Source organism: Arvicanthis niloticus, chromosome 12 (genome assembly GCF_011762505.2).
Source record: "Arvicanthis niloticus isolate mArvNil1 chromosome 12, mArvNil1.pat.X, whole genome shotgun sequence".
Classification (NCBI taxonomy): Eukaryota; Metazoa; Chordata; class Mammalia; order Rodentia; family Muridae; genus Arvicanthis; species Arvicanthis niloticus.
The window spans coordinates 3,279,314-3,301,714 of record NC_047669.1 but is presented as its reverse complement, the minus strand read 5'-3'; the positions used below and the strand labels follow the sequence as shown (position 1 = coordinate 3,301,714).

The window sequence follows — 22,401 nt, the reverse complement described above, 5'->3', positions numbered from 1 at the left end:
CGTTACTGGCTCTAGAGACCACCTGTTGTCCGTAGATCAGATTCAATTGGTCAAGAAGGCCAGAGGGACCGCCCACATCCCTGGGAAGAGTTCCAGGCGGTGAGCTGTGTGCTCTAGGCCGCTGTGTCCCCGACTGGGTAGTGAGAGTAAACATGATGGGTCCTTGCGAGGAGGTTCAGAAGAATGAAAATCAAGAGGGAGAAGCTGCAGCCATTGGGCCTCAGGCAGAGACCCTGGAGGCCAAGAAGCCCTGGACTGCAGAGTCACACTCTGCCCTGGAAACAGAAGGTGTCTCATCCTCCGCATGCGGTCCTGGTTAGATTCCTCACTTGAAGATCCTCCTGTAAAAGTGGTGGGAGGGCCGCTGGAACGGAACCCACTCTTCAGTGGGGTCGCATTCCCCAGTGGGATGATACCCCTGATACCCCTCAAGCCCTTGCCCTCCTGGAGGAGTGAGGAAGCCCAACATTTAGAGCTGTCTTCTAGAAAACCTGTAAATGAAACACCCTGCCAGGCAGTTGTGTCTCAAACTGGAAGAGTTTGGGGCTGGGTGTTACAACCTATAGGAAAAACTTAGCTAATGATTATATTGAATTTAGAATTGTTTCCAACCCCCAGCTTCCAAGATGTTTATGTAGACGTTATGACCTGCAGGCTGAGAATATAGTTCAGTTTGTAGAGTGCTTACTTAGCATGGTTGAAGCCTTGAGTTCAAGGCTATCCTTAACTAGCAAGCTGGAGCCTGAATTTGGTGGTGGTGGTGGTGGGGTGTGTGTGTGTGTGCGTGCGCTTGAGGAGGGGTGATCTCGTGATACCTGGACACAGTCAGATGAGGCCAGCAAACATCTCAGCACTAGGTAAATGCTCCCTGATTAGCTTGGTGGCTTTGAGAAAAGACTTATTTTATTTTCAGCCTGGAGGTCCCCACCTGGAATGCACAGTAGCCAGTGCAGGAAGGAATGGCAAGGCTAGGAAAGGGTCCAGGCTATGCCGGCGACTAGTTCCTTCTTTGTCTCCCATCTACTGCTAGGCACTCACGGACTTGGAGAACCAGTCATGGCTACCCTCTATCTGGAGTCTTGCCGGGCCAACGGTGTTGTGCCTGTTTCTTGTCTTCTGCACCAAGGAAGTGCCTCTGAATTGAACCTTCGGCACCGTGGCCTGGGGCCCCAGGTATCTGTTGAGGGACACTGGAACCACACTTGGCAGGAAGGATGTAGGAGATAGTGGCCATCTTGTCCTTGATTCCATCTCAGACACTCATCACCCAAGCCTTCAAGACGGGGTGACAGAGGTGAGGGGGGACTGTAGGAAGGCTCCAGGAAGTGACATCAGGTGGCACCTAGAGGGAGAAGCTCATGTTCCCTGGAGGAGGTGGGAGCTCTGGGGATTTAAACTGAAATTATGGCCAGCTGTGTCTCAGCTCAGGGAAGGACCAGGCTCCTCAGGCCGCTGTGTTTCTCTGGCTCTCATCCCTCTCTGCTCTGTTTCAGGGGGCCCGGGCTTTGGCTTCTGTGTTGACCTCTAATGTCTACATCAAGCGTCTGGATCTTCAGGACAATGGGCTCTGTGCTGCTGGAGCTGAGGCTCTGGCTGATGTCCTGCGTAAGAACAGCATTATCTCTGGTGGGTAGTGCTTTCCTCTTTCCCAGGGAAGTGGCTCCTTCTCCAGGCCTTCTTTCTTGGGGTGTTGCTAGGACGGTCTTCATCACAGAAGGGGAAGAAGTGTGGACTGAGTGTGCCGTGCTGGGCGGTTAGCCAGTGCTGAGCTGCTCTTTGCCTGACCCTCTCACTGTCCTCTCCCTGGTGAGCACCCTCCCCTCCATGCATGTGGTAGACTCCCAGTGCCTGAGTGCAGGGAGGGAGAACACAGAGAAGCAGGAGCTGCACAAGGAAGAATTGGAAGGGCAAGGAGGGGGCTGGGTGAGGCTGCTTCCAGCTCTACCAACGAAGCATGCGCTGACCCAGGCAGGCAGCGCAATCGCTGAGCCTGTTTTCAGCTTGTAAGGTGATCAGGAAGCCTCTGGGCTGCGGCAAACATCAAAGGAAACGACAGAAGTGGACCCCAGTGAACATCTGCGCTTACACCGCCAGTCCCTAGCGGATAGACAGGAGGTTACGCTGTTACAGCGACCATCACAGAGTAGCTGACCTGCTATCACAGCATTCTTCACAGACAATCATGGGATGGGGAGACCATAGACCCAAGGTGACCCAGCCAATGGGTGGCAAAGCTGTCACCATGCTGCCCCAAGATAAATCAGATTGCAAAGGCCCTCCTTTCCCTCAGGCTTGGAGGTTTGTGAGAAGTAGGGAAGTACAATAGGGTGGGACCTGGCTGTGGGTCCCACTGACCAGGTAGTGCTGCTGCCCTCAGATGTCGACCTGTCAGAGAATCAGATTGGAGCTGCAGGGCTCCAGGCGATCTGCACTGCCCTTGCCTTAAACACAACTCTTCAGAAGATGCAGCTACAAGGGAACAGGCTGGAGGAACAGGCAGCCCAGCACCTCGCTACTCTTCTGCTGCGCCACACAGGACTGAAATCTCTAGACCTCAGCTATAATCAGCTTAATGACCTGGCAGGTAACAAGGTCTGGGCAGTCATGGGTCATGAGTACTTATCGCCCCCTGGTGGCAGGGGAGGGGAATGGACAGCACTGCGCCCAGCTTCTGCCTGAGAATATCTATGTGCTGGCTTCTGCTCACCATACCTCCGTTGGCTGTTCTTCCACTCCAGCCACGGAATTCAATTAATTCCAGGCATATCTCACTGCCCTCAGCTGTGAGGATCTATCTATGAACAAAACAAAGTTCCGGACTTTATACACTAACAGTAATTAGTGACCTTCCTAAGAAACAATGTATGATTCTAGAAAAGAATGGACCCACCTGCTGTGGAGGGGCAGATGTTTAAGCAGAAATCTGTGCTTGGGTAGAAAGGAGTCAGCCATGGCAAGATCATGCAGGTGATGAACTCTTATCATGCAGGTCTGGTTCCTAGATTGGTAGACACCAGTGTGGCTGGGCTGATGGTCTAGGGGAGAATGACCAGGCAATGCTTTGCAAAGAAAGCAGAAATATGTCTGTAGATTATGGCAGAAGGTATGGAGGTTTCATCCCAAATGCTTTTGCAAAAGGGCTTGTAGTAGGTCTCAGTGGTAAGGTACCTGTCCTATGTGTGTGAGATCTTGGGTTCAGTCACCAACACTGGGTGGGAAGGAGCTAAGTGCTAGGAAAGACATGGGAAGGCTACCTTGACCCAGTCATTGTCTCCCCGGTGCCTCTGCATGGGCTGGATGCTTTGCTAAGAATATAAATATCCACTTATGTCACTCATGTCTAAATGTGCCAATCAGCCATATAAACCAGAGCTAGGCATACGTGTAAGCTCAACTACATGGAAGATCAGTTGAGCCTAGAGACTTGGGGCAGACTGGTAACATAAAAGGGCCACTCAGGTCCTGGATCAGCTGAAGCAATTTCTTTTTTTTACGTGTGTGTGTGTGTGTGTGTGTGTGTGTGTGTGCAACATATGTGCGGGTGCCTGTGGAGGCTAGGACATACCATCCTAGGCACTAGGAGTAACAGATGGCCATGAGCCAGTGAATGTAGGTGCTGAGAACTGAACTCAGGTCCTCTTGAGGAGTAGCTGGTGCTCATAGCTTCTCAGACACTTCTTCAGCATCTGGAAGGAATTCTTAGATGCCCAATGTATCTGCACTACAGTGGACATACCAGAAAAACTGTCTAAGCAGGAGTTTTGGAATTTCTGGTCTGTCCCAAACTGGTTAGACAATCGAGTGGAGCAGTGCCAACCTTGGCTCTGGAGTTGTGGGAAGTCCATGGAAGTGAAGAAGCAGCTCAGGTCAGTTCTAACAGTGGCTGTGTCTCTGGGACTTGAGAACTGAGTAGCCAGCTTGCTGCTGCTGTAATGAATGTTGCAGGCAACTGTCTTATAAAGGAAAAGAATGCATTTGGGTATCATAGTTTTCGAGAGTTCCGTTTTTGATGGTTTGGCCTGTGGCTGAGCCAACATTAGAGAAGAGCCACTCAGCTGGCAAAAGGGAAGAGACTGGGGTCACACGATCTCCCGAGGGGACCCCAGTGCCCTAAGACCTTTAGCTATTTTCATCTGCTGCATCCCAACATGGAGGACCAAGCTTTTTCGAAAAGACTTTATTTTGTTCCATGTGTATGAGTGTTTTGCCTGCACATATGTCTGTGTACTACATGTGTCAGTTCCCACAGAGGCCAGAAGAGGGCATCACATCCCCTGAAACTGTATTTACATTCAGCTGTCAGCCACTAGCAGGCATGTGGGTGCTGAGAATTAAGCCTGGATCCTCTGTGAGAGCAGCCACCTGGGCAGCCCAGGGAGCATGAGTCATCCTGCAGCCCAGGGAGCAAGGCTTTACAGCACAGGAGGGCCTTTCAGGTGGCTTATTATATAAGTTACAAACTAGAGCAGGCAAGTGACACAGAGGTGATGGGAATAGAGGGCTAGAATCTGAAGTCCTATGACACTACGCAGGGGAGAACAGGTCGGCTCCGTCTATTTTGTTTCTCCAAGTGGGGATCTGAAGTAGTAATCTGAGCAGTGAAGGGGCTTGAGCCTCAATCACCCACGACCTGTGCCAGTAGAGAGCCTACCTCAGGTGTGGGCCTCACAGGATGCTTGATGGGTAGATCACAGAGGTAAAGTGTTGCCATTACAGACCAGTAGAAAAAAGAGGGACTAGAGGACACCTGCTGTCCTCTCCCGGCTTTAACAGTGTGCAAGCAAGGTGTGTGCTTCTGTGTCTGAGGACCTAGAGGTGTCAATTGCAGTACTAATATGTCTGCTGCTGCATGTGCTAGCCAAGAAGGTGGCTGGAAGCACTCTGTCTACACACATACACACACACACACAGACACGCACACATGCACATACACATGTGCACACACAGAGACACACACGCACACAGAGATGCACATGCATGTGCACACACACACACACACACACACACAATCTTAGTTTGATCTAGTTCAATTTGGTTTGGTTTTCGAGACCAGTTCTCACTATGCTGCCCAGGATAGCTTGGAATTCACTATAGCATTCAGGCTGGCTTTGAACTAAGGATCCTCCTGCCTTAGCCTTCTGTATGCTTGGATAACAGGAGTGGACCACCACACCCTGCCCTTCTGAGTACTTCAAACCAACTTTTCTTTTTTAGCAGCCAAGATAATGAGAAGAAGCCAAATTTTATTCCCAAGGGACTCTAGTCTGGCTACAGAGATCAGCCAGGCAGACTAAATTCAGAGTTGGGGAAACCTTAGGGGTCACAAGGCCACCTTAGTATGGGAAGGTAGAGCAACAGTAAACACGGCTTGGGGTGGGGGTGGGAGGAGGAACGACCCCAGCTGGGACAAAGTCTGCAAACCCAGGTTATGAGGCTGAGACATGGTTGGCCAGGTAGATAACAGGGTACCAACATGGATGACTGTTGCGGCCCGAGCTGCCCCATGTTTGGGGGCCAAAAATGTTGAGAGCCGCTCTGCCCCAGGCTGCTCCGGTCCATGGGTCGGGGATTCAGCAAGAGAGAGACTGAGGATGGACTTGAAGAATGGAGACAAGACAGAGTGTGATTCAATCCTGTTTATTCTTCAGTCTCTCTTCCTAGTCCAAGTCCCAAGTCTTGAGTTCCTAGTCCCTAGTTCCTAGTCCCTAGTGCCTCCAAGTTCCAAGTTTCCAGTTCCAAGTTCTAGTCTCGAGTCTCATCCAAGTACAAGTGTCTAATTCCTAGTTGCTTTCTTCTGTCTCAAGTGCCTAATAAGTAATGCCTGTCTCAAGTCTCAAGCACCTATTACTCTAATTCCAAGTTCTTCCTCCAAGTGCCAAGTGCCTAATAATAGTTGCCTGTCTTGAGTCTCAAGTGCCTACTCCCTGGGCCTAATACTTAATAATGATTTCTTCTGTCTGCCTCTCGCCTTTTATATGTCTCACTTCTAAGCCACGCCTTTAAGTCACGCCTTTAAATCATGCCCTTAGGTCTTATCTAAATCTGATCTCTAAGTCATGCCCTTAAGTCACACACCTTTAAGTCTCACACACCCAAGGGAAGATCCTGGGTATCTAAGACAAGATGTTATCAGAGTGTGCTCAGCTGTTGTAGGCTATTGTAATCAAGTCTCTTGTCAGGGTATATGGCTCAAGATGGCTGCAAGGATGGATGATAGCAGCCTTCTGTCGGCTCCCCACAGAGGACCAGAGTGGGTCATGGATGGAGCTGCAGCTGTGGAGAACTGGCAGCATACCCACCAGTGCTAACTAGATGGAAAGCTGGCTGAAGGGTGAACCCCTGCCCATGATGAGTGCTGAGTCTGTAATGGCTCCACCCATTTCCTATAGCAGCTCCATTCACCGCTGCTGGTGCTCACTAGCCAATAGGAATCTTTCTGGGGTGCTCAGCCAGTCTGGGGCCTCAACCACACAGAGACCTCTTGGCTTAGCATTGAGGACTCCCTCAAGCCTCCCTTACTTCCTGTCTCTCTGCACCCACTTATGCCTGCCTCTCGCCAGCTCCAGCATCCACACGGCTGCTTTTCCCTCTCTCCACCATGTGTGCATACATGTGAGTCTCTTGATTCTAGGTTACCTGTTCTATCCTCACTTCCAGACCCCACTAACTCGACCACTGCATCACTACCCTTTTTTTTTTTATTGTAGATTAGAATAGCTAGAATCTCATTAGTTTAAATTCATATCTTCCCAATCATATGTGGATTCTTTGATGGGCATAGTGGCTCTTGTGTGTATTTTCAGCACAATGGAGGTGACAACACAATCCAGAGTTCAAGGCTGGGTGCAGAGTGAGTTCTAGACCTGTTTGTGTTGTAGGACAAGACTCTAAACACACACACACACACAGAGACACACACACAGACACACACACCACACACACAGACACACACACCGACACACACACACAGACACACACAGACACACACACACAGACACACACACAGACACACACACACAAACACACACAGACACACACACACAGATACACACACAGATACACACAGACACACACACACACCACACACACACAGACACACACACATACAGATACACACACAGATACACACAGACACACACATACAGACACACACACCACACACACACACAGACACACACACCACACACACACAGACACACACACAGACACACACACACACAGATACACACACAGATACACACAGACAGACACACACACAGACACACACACACAGACACACACAGATACACACACAGATACACACAGACACACACACACACACCACACACACACAGACACACACACACAGACACACACACCACACACACACAGACCCACACAGGCACACACTGGATTTTGTGATCCTCCAACAAAACTGCAGTTGTGGCACACAGTGAGCATCAGGTCGCTTTTGAACCTGTTATGATGGTGGTGGGCTTGCTTCCTTGTTGGCTTTTTTGTTTGTTTGTTTGTTTGTTGCTATAAAATCTCTTGGTGCTCCTCAGGAGAGACACTTGGACCTGCGGTGGCAGAAAACACAGGACTCACAGAGCTTAACCTGAGTTGGAATCACCTTCGAGGCCTGGGGGCCATTGCATTTGCCAGAGGCCTGGAGGTATGAGACACTTGCCCAGTCAGCCCTGCCTGTCCTTTGGGAAGTTTCCCCTGAGCTAGTTCTTGATGTTTTAACTCTGGAAATGAACCTTAGATGTGCATCTTTGATGGCCTGTTTTTCTGTCCCCATTTAATGATCATACACTGTACTAACTCTTATGTCATTTCCTAAGGGGTTCACAGATAAATGTCAGCGGCCTGCTCCGGAAATCACATTCATCTGTGGGGGACATCTATGCTATCTTGTGACATCAGTGTTCGCACACGCCAGTGCTTTTCCACATCCCTCTCATTGGCTCCCTACAAGTTTACAGACCTTGGAAATGTATTGGTCAAGCCCTGACAGGGTTTCATGAGGCATCTTCACTGTCCCCAGTGACAAGGGCCTTAGGAAATGACAGTCACTATCTTCCCCCTTTTACAGGACCTGACTGCTGGGGTTCCTGCCCCAGAAGGTGGCAGGGCAGAGCACTCACTCTTGACCTCATCACAGGCTCCTATAGCACCCTGCCACCAAGTCAATGGGCCCCAGGATGCCTGCCCTGGGCATTTTTCCATAGGTGAGGATCTGGTCACGGCATCTCATCTAGGAGAAATATCCACAACCTACCCATCATCCTCTGCTGATCTTCAGGTTGTTTGGCCTGAGAGTTCTTAGTGTTTCAGGACCTCTACTGTCTGTCCTTAGTCATTGCTCAGACTCTCCTAGGCTCTGACGCTGTGACCCTGGCCCTGCTGCTTTCTGCATCAGATGCGAGCTCATGTCTCTGCTCTTTGTGTTCTAGGCAAATATATTCTTGAAGGTCCTAGACATCTCTCATAACGGCTTTGGAGACTCTGGCGCCTGTGCAATAGGTGAGGCCCTCAAGGCCAACAGTGTGTTAGAAGAGCTAAATATGAGGTGAGGAAAAAGGGCTGTCGCGTTGGGGACAGTGGGGGGGGGGGACACTGTGCACATGTGCATGGTCGCTTTGGGGGTGGGGGGGCACTGTGCACATGCGCATGGTCGCTTTGGGGGTGGGGGGGCACGCTGTGCACATGTGCATGGTCGTGTTGGGGGCGGGAGGGGGACACTTAGGCTGCATGCAGTGATCTGACTGCTGCCCACAATGCTTCGTGTGGCTTGAACCTTGATCCTACAGCACTCAGTTCTGTCCTTCTGTCTCAAGATTGTTGCTTGGGGGCTTGGGATGCAGCTCAGTTGTCTGAGTCGTCTGTGACTAGTATCTTACTCCTGGTTTCATCTTTCTTTTTCTTTTTTCTTTCTTTCTTTCTTTTTCTTTTTTTTTTTTTTTTTTTTTTTTTTTTTTTTTGGTTTTTCGAGACAGGGTTTCTCTGTGTAGTCCTGGCTGTCCTGGAACTCACTCTGTAGACCAGGCTGGCCTCGAACTCAGAAATCTGCCTGCCTCTGCCTCCCAAGTGCTGGATTAAAGGCGTGCGCCACCATTGCCCGGCTCTGGTTCCATTTCTGTTGCTGTGGTGAAACGCTGATCTTCTTAGAAGCGGTTTTAGAGGACCAGTTTATTCAGCTTACAACATGGTTATGGTTGGCATTTCAGAGAATCTCGTCACAGGCACAGTCGAGGGCAGAGCTGCTCCATCTGGTGCTCACCGCTGTCTCCACAGCTTTCTCCCGTTGGACAGTTTATTTGCTGCGCCACCCACATTCAGGGTTAGTTTTCCTACATCAATTAACAATCAAGACAACCTCAAAGGCGTGCTGCAGACAGGCCAATCGAGATGATTCCTCCCAGGAGGCTTCCAGGCAACCCGATTGTGTCAAATTGACAATAAAAACTGACTGGTACAATCAATCCATCCTTTAATTTGGCACACAAACACTTTAAGCTATCATTTTCCATCCTTGGTCCCCAAGGCCTCATATTTACTTTATGTAAAATGTAGTCCTTAAAAATTGTAACACTCCAGGAGCTGGAGAGACGGCTGTGTGGCTAAGAGAATTTGTGCTCTTGCGAAGGGCCCAGATTTGGTTCCCAGCAGCTGTGTGGTAGCTCACAATAACCCATAACTCTGGTTCCAGGGTATCCAAAGCTCTCTTCTGATCTGAGCAGCAGGTAGACATATGGTGCATGCAAAATGCTCAGGTACATAATTTTTAAAAATCCCAACACTTTAAACATCCAAGATCTCTTTAAAAGTTCAAAGTCTCCTTAAAAGCCAAAGTCTCTTGGGGATGGAGAGATGACTTCGGAGTTTGGAGCATTCCCTGCTCTTTCAGAGGACCCAAGTTGGTTCTCAGCACCCAGATAGATGGCTCACATTCCCTGCAATGCCAGCTTCCGGGGACCTTATGGCTTCTTCTGAGCTCTACAGGTACTTGCACTCAAACATAATTTTAAAAATTAAAAAAAAAATTTAAATCCAGAGTCTGTAACTAGATTCCTATAAGATCAAAAGCAAGCTACATACTTAAACATTCTTATTCCAAGTGGGAAGAACCGGTAAATTAAAAACAATCACAGCTAAGTAAAAGGAAAGTCCAGTGGTGAAAAGACAATCCTGCGGCTATGGCCGGCATCTGAGACTCATAATCTACCAAGCTCCAGAGGGCTCAGACGGCCCCTTCTCTTCAGTTTTACCATCTACAGCACACAGCTGTCTTCCTAGGCTGACTCCACACAATTGCATCTCTCCTTGGTGGACATCGCAGTCCTGACATTTGAAATATTCTGAGGCCGCACCACAGGGACTCTGAGCACAAGGTGGGAAGCCTCAGCTGTTCTGCAGGCCTCCTCAGCCAAGCATCTGCCATGCCTTCAACCCCAGCACTGCCTGGACTCCACAGCTGATACTGCCAAGTTCTGCCACTTGAGGTGTAGTCTGGCTGACTTAGATCAGCTTCTGGTGCTGACCCTGAGAGAAAACTTCCCTTTTATCTCTGAAGCACAGAAGGTCTTACCTTAGTCATGCTGTTTTCTAAGCCCCTTAAGAGCTACTTACTAATCTGTGCAAATAGCATTCAGTGGCTTTTCCAGCCTCAAATCCCAGTGTCTTCCTCACATGAAAACCTAGCACTTAGAAAGTAGAAGCAAGAAAAATCAAAAGTTCAAGGCCATCCTCAGTTTTATAGGGAGTTACAGATTAGTCTGGAATACATCAGACTGTCTTTGAGGTGGGGGTGTAGAAAGCAGGAGTCCACACTATGTAGGTATGTAGGCCTGGCTCTCGAGACAAAAATTTGGAGGGGGAAATTTGCACTCTGTGGTGATTCATATGCGTGGCCAGCTGGCATAAAACGCATGGAAGCATCTTCTGAGCTCAGAAAGCCTAGGAGCAAACTGCCTCCCTACTACAGGGAGGACACTCTAAGTGTGCTTGCCACCATGGGGCAGCACACACAGCTTTGAGATGTGTATGAGAGATGTGTATGTGAGACTGGGCATGAGTGGAAACCCAGGCTGCCAGAAGCAATAGCAACTCCAGTAGAGGCTCTGAGGCACTGAGCTTGTGAACTGGAAAGTTCATATTTTCCTTTCTAACTTGTTAATAGGGTTAAATGTGACAGCTCCATACATGCCTGCCTGTATGTGACAGCTCCATACATGCCTGCCTGTATGCAGCACACTGACCCCACCTAGCCTCCCTTATGGATGTATGTATTTACTTACTTATTTTTATCTTTCTCCTCTTTCTATCCTTCCCAAGCTCTAAGAATTGCTAGAGTGTATCTTCCAGGCTGTTGTTGTTACTGCTAGTGTTTGTGTATGAGAGAAAGTTTGTTCTCCAGCATTCTCCGTCTGGCTTATTTCACTAAACACAATGCCCTCCTGTTCCATCCATTTGTTTCAAATGACATGTGCTTCTTTCTCCTTCATGGCTGAATAGACTCTGTTGAGTGTACACAGTACGTTTGATCCATCCATCCATCACTGGGCACCTAGGCTGGCTTCATGTTTTAACTATGATACATATGTCTCTCTTGTTGCAGAAACAACCGAATCTCCATGTCAGGAGCCCTGAAGTTGGGGTTGGGTCTGCAAGTTAACCAGACGCTGCGGATTCTTATTGTAAGTTCAAGACTAGTAGGGGAGGCTCCAGTACAGACTGTCCCTGTGGCTTCTTGTACAGTCCTTTCATCCACCAGTCTCTCACTGCAGACACAGCACATGGGCTCCCGAGTCCAGATGAGGCTCCCTGGGAGGGGCCTCCTGGCTTCTCATGACCCCTTCCCTGGCTGACTCCTCTTTCCCACTCTTTTCCAGCTGTTGTTTGTTTGTTTGATTGATTGATTGGGGTTTTTTTTTGTTTTTTTGTTTTGTTTTTGGTTTTTTTTTTTTTTTTTTTTTTTTTTTTTTTGAGACAGGGTTTCTCTGTGTAACCCTGGCTGTCCTGGAACTCACTCTGCAGACCAGGCTTTTCCAGCTGTTGTAACAACCCCTTGTGGTCCTTTCTCTGGCTCAGAGAAGCCCCACTGTGGGAAAGCCAGTCAACAGAGCCCCTTGGTTTACTTTCATCTTTTCCCCTATAACACTCCTGTCCTTGCTAGAACCCAGCATCAGCTCTGGGGATGAGGGTTGAGAGGTACTGACTGGCCGCAGTTGGGACATGCCTTTTGTATCCAGAGGTTTCTTTCTTCAGGTTTGCTGGTGGTGAGAGGGGACCCTAGACAGAGTAATTGCAGAGACAAAAGGGAAGGAGCCAGGTGAGGCAGAGCAGGTCTTAGCTGTACCAACATGTGTGTGGCTGGCCAGGGACACACGAGAAGTAGGGCATCCTCCAGCATGGGGGATGGGCGCACCTGACCCTGCATGGTCCTTGTCCAGCATGGGGGATGGGCGCACCCCACTCTGCATGGGGGATGGGTGCACCCGACTCTGCATGGTCCTTGGCTTCCCTCTCTTAGCTTCTTCGCTCATTAGCAGTTTCACCTCCTGTGACATGGAACCAAGACCTATTTCTAGCTTGGGTCCATATTCTCAGCCACCTGCTAGACAGTCACCAAGTCATAGTGAATCCCAGAATCCTACATGGATGAACTACCTTCCTTCTTAGAATAGGCCAAGGAGAGACAGGGCTCAGAGCTCACCCTTCTCTCCTCCACATTTCAGAGAGTTTTCTCCCAGACCCTCTCTCCTCATCTCCATGGGTCCTATAGACATAGTTCACCAGCCCTCCCAATACCCCGTGATTTTTCTCAATCAGAAACATGTCCTGCCATGAACCTTCTTTTTTGTTGTTTTTAGTTTAATTTAGTTTTGTTTTTAGCATTTACTTATTTTGTGTATATGTGTGTCTGAGGGTATAGCTGTAAGAGAGTGTCAGATCCTCTGAAACTGGAGTTACAAGTGAGCTGCCCCATGAGGGTTCTGAACCTGGATCCTGTGTCCTAACTGCTGGGCCACCTCTCCAGCACTTTTGGTTTTTTGTGTTTTGTTTGTTTGTTTTAATTTTTTTAAGATTTATTTATCTATGAGTGTTTTGCTTGCATGTATGTCTATGTGCCTGTGTCCATGCCTGGGACCCTTGGGGGCAAGAAGAAGGTATCATATCCCCTGAAACTAGTCTTACAGACAGCTGAAAGCCACTATGTAGATGCTAGGAACTGAACTTGGGTCCTCTGGAAGAGAAGCAGTGTTCTTAGCCACTGAGCCATCTCTCCAGCCCCTAGACTGGCCTCTTAACTTGGTAATTAAATGGGACTGTGAATCCTCCTGCTCCTACCCCCTGAGTGCTGGGACTATAGATGCTACCATAAAAGCTCGAGTGCTGTACTGTATGCATCTTCCTTAGATTTCCAAGAATCCTATTCGCTGTGACGGCTACGTCGGCATCCTTAAGTCTGTCCGGAACAACAAATGGTCTGCCCTAGAACTACTGGACGTGTCTGTAAGAGCTTCTTGTTTGCATCATTAGGGAGCTGCCAGAGGCTCTGTGAGCTACTGACATGCCCACATTAGAGGGAGGAAGTGGGAGTCAGTTATAGTGCTCTGCCCAGATGCACTGCCTGATAGACTTGGCATTCCAACCCCGGCATGTGTGTCAGAAAGCCACTCCAACTCTGTGCCGTTGGATGTTGGAAATACATAATATAAATTTTATTTTACAGGGAATTACAAATAAGAGATTGCCTTGAGTCTCTGAAAGACTTCAAATTTTGAAGGAGTGTTTTGTTTTATTTTATTTTGAGATAGAATCTCTCTATGTATCCCTGGCTGTCCTGGAAGTCACTATGTATACCAGGCTAGTCTTGTATCCTTTTTTGTATACTCATATAGATCTGCCTGCCTCTGTCTCCAAGATCTGGGATTAAAGGCAGACTACTACATCTGGCTTTTAATCAGTCTTGAGACTAAAAGATTATGGGAACTTTTGAAGTTGGACTAAATGCATTTTGTGTCATGATATGGCCAAAAGACTATGGTGGGCAGGGAGTGGAATGTGGTGGGTTTGAATGAGAGTGGAACTGTTTGGGAAGGATCAGAAGGTGTGGCTGAGGTGTGCCACTGGGGCTGGGCTTTGAGATTTCAAAAACTCACACTATTCCCACTTAACATGTTCCCTCCCCCTCCCCTTCTCTTCCCCCTCCTCCTCCTCTCCCCCTCCCACTCCCCCTCTCCACCAATGCTGTGGTGCTCAGCACCACCGGTGCCTGCCTGCTGCCATGATCTCCACCTGATGGTCATGAACTCTAAGCCTCCAGAACTGTGGGGTCCAATGAAATGTTTTATTTATAAGTTGCCTTGGTCATGGTGCTGCTTCACAGCAATGGAGAAGTAACTAAGACACCAAGATCCTCTAGAAAAGCTCACAAAAGGGTACATGCCAAGGCCACAGTACAAGTGACATTATGATGACATGCAACCTTTAAGATAGAGACTCTTTGTTACTGCACATGTGAGGGAGCAGTCCCTGATACCTGGATTTCTGGTATAGTAGAGACATCCTAACTATAGCTGTAAGGATGTTTAAGCATAAAGGGCATTTTGACTGGCAGGAGGCACAGCTACCAAGTTGCAGCTGCAGTTTTCCCCTGTGTCCTCATACTTAACTCTTTGCCTGTTGTCAATCTGACTAGGCTAGATTTTTCTCTTCGGCTTTGAGGGATGTGCTTACAGATCTAGTCAGAGTTTTATCATTATGTGAAGTGGGACAAATGCCCACCTTCTCTTACCATGAACATGAGATAAAGCTGCCTGTGGTGGGATGCGCCTTTAAATCCTACCTACTGAATGAGGCAGGGGGTTGCTCCAGAGATGTCTTGGCAACATAGTGACATCTTATATCCATTAATAGTTGTATAATTTTTAGGTTTATCTGCTTTTATTATGAATATTTTTTCTGCATGTATGTATGTATGTATGTTCACTGTCCGCATGCCTGGTGCCCAGAAGCCAGAAGAGGGCACTAGACCTTTTAGAACTGGAGTTACCAACTCGTATAAGCTGCCATGTGGTGCTGAGAATCAAATTTGGTCTTCCAGAGGACCCAAGTTCAAGTCCTAACACTCACACAGTGGTTCACAAGCATCCATAACTCCAACCCCAGGGGATCCAATGCCCTCCTCCAGACATGGATGTGGTGAACAGACATACATGCAATGAAACAACTCATACACATAATAATAAAATAAGAAAGAGGAATGTGCTTACATGAGACTCCATCAGCACTGGTCTCTTCAGCCTGTTAGTTTAATTTTTTATGGTTCAATTCCAGCACTTGGAGACAGGTGTAGAATAAGGTCAAGGCTATCATCAGCTACATTGTGAGTTTGAGGCTAGACTACACTACTCAAGACCTTGTCTCAAAGCACAAACAAACAACAAAAATGAATTGAAAGCTACACAGATTCAATATAGTTATCAAATAGCATGCCCTCATGTAAGAAAAACCAGATCAAGAAATTGAATGCACCTGTCTTAATTAATTTTGTATTTCTTACAAAACACTATGACCAAGGCAACTTACAAAAAGCAAACATTTAATTTGGGGCTCATGGTTTCAGAGAGTGACAGACAGTGAGTCCATGACCATCACAGCAGGGAGCATGGCAGCAAGTAGGCAGGCGTGACGTTGGAGCAGTGGCTGAGAGCTCACATCTTTGTCCACACATGTGAGGCAGGGAGAGAGCTAACTGGTTATGGTGTGGGATTTTGAAAACCCAAGTCCCCATCCCCTAGTGACACACCTCTTCCAAAAAAGATAGATCTCCTAACCCTTTCCCAAACAATTTAACCAACTTGCATATTTAACAATCAAATATGAAAGTATATGAACTCTCCTATCTTAATAGTTGGGGGAAGGAGGTCATGAGATTGTCATCCACAAGAGAGAAAATACCTGAAAGAGCTTCTCTGAAACCTGGGAATACAAATGAGAACAATCAAATCCTCAGAAGGGCTCGTAACCACGTCCCAATGTTCTCTTAGGATATCCAAGTAAACAGAGAGTGTGATGATCTCGCCAGCTCCATGAAAGAAATTCTTCCAGGACTCTGTATAAAGCATTAACACTTCCAGAAGAAAAGACTGGCCACAAGCCTCTGCCCCATCTCAGCCAGCATCTACACCAAGTGACTCTGGTCTCGCCTCTAATATGCGACTCTCACATCCACATTGCTGCCCATTCAATACACAACATGTATATCTTCCTTTCTGCTTTCTGGCATCCTCCATAATCTGGCTTCATTTGCTGTGGTTCATTCATTCAACCAAAATATCTGCCCATGAACAACATTGAACACAAGATCCATGATAACCATGTCACCCAGATGCTCACATTCTGGTGACTCTGTTCAGCAAAACATAAAGGAAATATGCAAATGGAATTCCCAAGCTCTTCTTGCAAGAAGATGAACGATCACAACACACTAGAAGGCAACTGATCATTACATTCTGAATTATAAAATCACCCATGTGCTTCAGCCTAGTCAACTGACTAATTTGCTCTACAGAAACAGCCAGGACTACATCAAAAAACTACGGTTAACTGGCAAGGGTGTATGACTCAGTAGTTTTTGCCTGGCATACAGGAAACCCTTGGCTGATTCTATAGCACCATCTAAAGAAGCATGGTGATGTATGCTTATAATTCTAGCACACGAGAAGTGTAGGCAGGAGAAACAGAAGTTCAAGGCCTCTATAACATAATTGAGTTTGAGGCCAACCTGGGCTACATAAGACCCTGTCTCAAAAAAAAAAATAGAGAGGGGGGGGGAGGGAGGGAGGGAAGGAGAGAGAGAGAGAAAGAGAGAGAGAGAGAGAGAGAGAGAGAGAGAGAGAGAGAGAGAGAGAGAGAGAGAGAGAGAGAGAGTGTTAGTGGCACATGCTTGGCTCTCTGGAGACTGAGTCAGAAACATGGTACTTAAGACCAGACAGGGGTACATAGCACAATCCTGGTTAAAAAAGATCTAGCCACACACTTTGTCCTCAGATGTCTATATCACCAATTTTCAAATCCAGATATTTTTCTCATCAATTTTCCAATCATGTTCTTTCCAAGTCCCTGACCATCCAGCCAGTCTATTAGCTACAGCCTGTGAGTCAGTGAACAATCGTATATCTGGCCACTTCTCCTTACAAACAAGACAAGTGGCCAAATGTACTGCCCAAAATTCTGTTTACTGTGAAGACTTCTCTTTTCCAGTGTCTCTCAGAATTGTCCCAGAAAGGGCTTGAAATGCTACAACTCTTCACCTCTGGGTGGTGCCTGCCTAAACCCTCCTCAGTTGTCTGATCATATGCACACCTCATGAGGCTACAGGTAACCGCTTGAGAGCAGAAGGCATTGTAACAGGAACAGAAACCATAGGCATTTAGGCAACTTCTACATGTAACTTGATTGTGCCTTCAAGACCTGCTTGGGCCTGATCATTAAAATATATATATGTCACTTTCAATTGATAATGGGTTGCTGCTGTGCATGCCCTATTTTAATGGTTTGGTTGGTCAGCTAATACCCAGTTCATAATGGGAACTTCACGACCAGAAGTCCAAAGTAGTTGCTACCTTCTGCTTACTTGGTTAGCAGCATGCTATTGCCAATATAGTAAACCACTGTGATATTTTATGGAAGAGACACATGACCAAGAACACTTCAAATAAAGTTATGGCACAGAGCTGGACAGTAATATAGCCTTGAAGTAAAACTATAAATGTGTACTGATAGCTTTGCCAACTGAAAGCAAATGCTTCTGGTAGTCCTTAAGGACAGGGACCAAGAAAAAGGCATTTGCTGGATCAATAGCTGCCCACCGTGTACAGGAGATGTGTTAGTCGGCTTCAGTAAAGACAACACATCTGGTATGTATGGCAGCCGCAGTCAAAGTCACTGCTTGATTGAGTTTGCAATTCTCAACTGTCATTTTCCATGATCTATCTGTCTTCTGCACTGGGCATATAGAAGAGTTACAGGGAGATATGGTAGCATCTTTTAAGTCCTTGAAGGTGGCACAGATTTCTGTAATTCCTCCCGGTATAATATGTTGTCTTTGATTCACTGTGTTTCCTGGTAGAGGCAACTCCAGGGGCTTCCATTTGGCCTTGCCAACCATGATAGCTCTCACTCCACAGATCAGGGAACTAATGCGACAATAATTCCAACTTCTAAGTCTGTCTGTCCCAATTATATATTCTGGGACTGGGAAAATGACTACAGAATGAGTTCATGGACTTCAGTGAAAACTCCATTAATACCCTGACCTCCATAAGCCCCAACTACCTGGATGCCATAATGCTTCTTGCGTCTCCCAGAATTAGTGTCAATTCAGAACCAGTATTCCATAGATTCTGAAAAGTCTGGTTGTTTCCTTTTCCCAGTATAGAGAGTCACTCTTGTTTTAAAAAGGCCATAGGTCCCTCTGGGGAAGGACTGGGGAAAGCAGTTTTTAACTGTGTAAGGTTCCATGATAAACCTAGAATCTCCACTCACTGGACCCATATCAATAAACTCAGCCTGATAAAAACATTTTTATGCATTCCCACACTTTAAAAAAAAAATCTATTTATTGTAGGAGTGCTCTGATGCATATACATCCGCATGCCAGAAGAGGGCATCAGATCCCTTTATAGATGGTTGTGACTACCGTGCGGTTGCTGGGAATTGAACTCAGGACCTCTGGAAGAGCAATCAGGGCTCATAACTGCTGAGCCAACTCACCAGCCCTGCATTCCTGCACTTTGAAAAATCCATTCCCATACATATTTCTCAGATTCCTGCTGAATGAATTAGAAAATTCACTAACCTCTTTAGTGGTGTAACATACCTCCTCATGGACTACTCTCTACCTACCCTCGGGAATTGCCTCTAGATCTATGATCACATTTAAGGTGAAGCAAGCAACTTTTGGAGGGCCCTGGGAAATGTCAGTATTCTTGGCACCTCCTTTAGGGAAAAGTCACTTCTGTTACCAAGATGATAAAGGATTAGCTCCCCAGGCAAAGGTGGAGAGGACCATGCTGCAGGAGGTGGAGATACATCCTCAGCTGAGGGCGGAGACATTGCTTCCTTTGGCATCTGAGGTTTCAAAGTCCCAGAAGGGGTCCTTCCACATACCTTCATCTGAGTTACAGCATCCCATTTCTTCAGCGACTTTATGTTGCCCACTGGCTCCCTCGCTCTGAGGCTGCTGGAGAGGAGCCTTCCCAGGGCCTGCTCCGAATCCTGGCGTTGTGAGCACCAGCAGCGTCTTGGTTATTTCACTGAATTCTCTCTTTTGCTTTGCACTGTATCCTAAGATGCTAGAAGCTGGTTAGATTTGTCACAAAACGTATTCTTTTCCTTTGTCAATTTACCAAGAAATGCTAGAAGCGATGATACACATTTTTATTTTTCTGCAAATTGTCAAAATTTGTAGATAGAGTCACTAAATTCTGTTTTCCCTACAGCAAGCCCTTCAAATATTTCTAACCAAGGGCTCTCAGTGCTCTCCATATGACCAGTAACTACATGTCTTGTTGAGTTGCAAAGCCTATTCCAGATACTGAAGAAATTCTGCTTTACAATTCTGTTTCTCAGTCTAGAGCCACTTATGTGTATTGGTTGTAATGTTAATTGTGTTAATTCAGCTCCCCAAATCACAAGGGAATCTACACATCTGCCCGTAAGATGCTGAGGGTCCCTGGCCACAGTTGGCTCTAATTGGTAAATAAAGTTGCCGGTGGCCAATGGTTGGGCAGGAAGACAGAGGTGGGACTTTAGATTTCCCAAGGCAAGGAACCCCAAGAAGAAGGAGGTTTTAGAATCATCATGCCAGGAAAGGAACAGGTTGCAAGCTTGAGAGTTGTGGCAGACAGCAAACCAGCCATGAAAGAATTGGGGAAGAGTGGCCTCAGACTGGGTCTGGGGCAGCAGAGATGAAATATAAATGTAAATTAAAAATATTCAGGAATATCAGAGGGGAGAATATGTTAGCCACAGGGAGGTTTGGAAGTGCCCAGCCATTGCACTGTTTAAGGCATATTAAAATTAAGCCGGTGTGTGTGTGTGTGTGTGTGTGTGTGTGTGTGTTTCATTTACAAATACAGAGCATTTTGGCGGGTGGCAAAGCACATGTGCACCTGCCAGGGAGTTTAGAGCAAATTAACAAATTACTGCTTCAACTTCTGGTACCACATCTGTGTTAGCCAGCGTTCTCTAAAGGAGCAGAACTGATAAACTGATTTCATAAGAATCTGGGAGCCCCGAGACTGAATGAATCAGAAGTCCCAACCTGGTGCCCATAGCCATCCCACAGAGCTGCAGCTCCTCTGTCTCCGTTGTAATTGAGAAGTAGGTTCTAACACAGTGATCAAGGTACATAAGCTTGCCAGGGGAGTGGCAGTAACAGACAAAAAGCAAAAGCTTCCTTCTTCCTGGTCCTTTTATGAGGACTGCCACCAGAAGGTGTGACCCAGTGACCCAGATTTAGGTTGGGTCTCCCACTCAAATAACCAAATACAGAAAAGGAAAAAAAAAAAAAACCCTCTCACTGATCAGGATGTAAAGCAAATAAATTCGTTTGTTGATGGGCAAAAAAACCAACAAGTAGATAATGGGGAAAAAAACATTCTGAATAAAATTGTGCATTACCTGTTTAAAAAGAAAAATTCTCCACAGTTATGCCCAGCTGCCTGGGGTTTAGTTAATTCCAGATATAGTCAAATAGGCATGAAATTATCACACTTTCCAACTGCTCCACCAACTGGACATCAAGCATTCAAATAGACGAGCCTAAGGGAGTCATTCTCATTCAAACCACCACCTTCCATTTCCTGCCCTCCATAGGCATGTGGACATATCATAATATAAAATGCAGTTGATCCACCTTCAAAAGTCCCCATGGTCTTTCACAATCTCAACACAGTTAAAAAATTCAAAAGTCCCTTCTGAGATTCAAGGCAATGAGACTCTGTATCAAGGAAAGAAAAAAAAAAGAAAGAAAGAGAGAGAGAGAGAGAGAGAGAGAGAGAGAGAGAGAGAGAGAGAGAGAAAGAAAGAAAGAAAGAATGAACTTATGGGGGAGTACCCTCTCAGAGGCAAAAGGGGGAGGAGAGGGTGAACTCCTCTGGGGGGGGGGTGACCAGGAAGGGGAGCAACATTTAGAATGTAAATAAGTAAAATAATTAATTAAAAAAGAGAAAGTGCTAGGACCAGCACAGGGGCCAATGCCACTTTTGAGGTTGTTGCTGTTGTTGCAACTGAGCTGTCTTCAGATTTTCACAATTATTTGAGGTTTATTTTATTTTGAATGTAGGAGTCTTTTCTTGTGTGTATGTGTGTGCACTGAGTGTACCTGATGCTTACAGAGGGCAGAAGAGGGTGTTGGGTTCTGTGGGGCTGCTGTGTGAAGCCAGGTCCTCTGCAGGCGTGGTTACATGCTGTTAACTGCTGAGCACCTCTCCAGTCCTCCTTCATTTTCCTGGCGTAAGAGTCCCCCCCTTACCTACCACCGCAGCACATATTAACATTTTACTTACATATGCATATGGAGCAAAAGACCAAGCACCAGTGCAGAAAGAACTCACTCATTCCGGATGAAAAATTAGCTCCAATCTTTATTACATAGAGAAAGAAAAAGTTTCTACCCTTTTCATGCTAAATAAATCAAACACAAGTTTGTAAGAAGAAAGCTTTGTTCCTTTTAATAAGACTAAGCCTGCCTTGTTATTAAGACCTATTCTGTCCCATGGTAAAGAGAAGCCTGCCTGCTCCTTCTGCTCCCTCTGCTCCCTCTGCTCCCTCTGCTCCTTCTGCTCCTTCTGCTCCTTCTGCTCCTTCTGCTCCTTCTGCTCCCTCTGTAGCTTCTTTTTTTCTCTTTCCCTCTGCATTCTGCCCCAGCCTCCTCATGTGTTTTCAGTGTCTTCAGTCTGGCTGGCTACAGTCTAATGAGATGAACTGGGTTTAGAAATACCACATGCAGGGAATCTTTCATGCTCCTTATATGTTGGTTAATGTACTACTCACCAGCAGTGAGTGTCAGCGTTTGCTGTTAGACATGCTATAGTAGAGCTTTTGCCAGAAACTTCATCTGAGCTGTAAACTTTAAAGACATTTTTGTTGAGAAGTCAATTTTTTCAGTTCTGTTATTTTATCTTTACAATACAGGCTTTTATGCAATGAATTTGCTGCATATTTTCACATATAAGAGCTTTTCAAATTATAATATTTGAAGATGTAACAGAAATTTTCTAATTAATCAAAGTCTCTGACAACCAAAAAGCCATTGTCCATGATTCACACAACAAGTTTCCTTCATCTATATTTTTGGGGAGGAGGGGCTCCACCTTGAGGCATTGTAGAAACCATGCTGCA

At 46.6% G+C, this 22,401-nt stretch overlaps 1 protein-coding gene and 1 pseudogene across 5 annotated transcripts; one reads left to right on the top strand and one right to left on the bottom strand.

Moving 5' to 3' along the window:
- Nucleotides 1-6: 6 nt before the first annotated feature.
- On the top strand, nt 7-18,576 carry Lrrc74b (leucine rich repeat containing 74B). Of its 5 annotated transcripts, none has more exons than XM_076942571.1 (9): nt 11-315; nt 1,031-1,173; nt 1,494-1,626; nt 2,378-2,584; nt 7,545-7,654; nt 8,439-8,554; nt 11,603-11,681; nt 13,405-13,500; nt 13,721-13,988. In XM_076942571.1, the coding sequence occupies exons 1-9, from the start codon at nt 153-155 to the stop codon at nt 13,745-13,747; spliced, it is 1,074 nt and encodes a 357-aa protein (XP_076798686.1). In that variant the 5' UTR covers nt 11-152; the 3' UTR covers nt 13,748-13,988. The 5 variants fall into 5 exon arrangements, with proteins under 5 accessions (XP_076798687.1, XP_076798686.1, XP_076798684.1 ...); XM_076942569.1 differs by lacking the exon at nt 13,721-13,988 and adding an exon at nt 16,041-18,576 and having other exon boundaries at nt 12-315; XM_034515638.2 differs by lacking the exon at nt 13,721-13,988 and adding an exon at nt 16,041-18,576 and having other exon boundaries at nt 15-288.
- On the bottom strand, nt 17,589-18,496 carry LOC143433997 (uncharacterized; annotated as a pseudogene).
- Nucleotides 18,577-22,401: the final 3,825 nt, after the last annotated feature.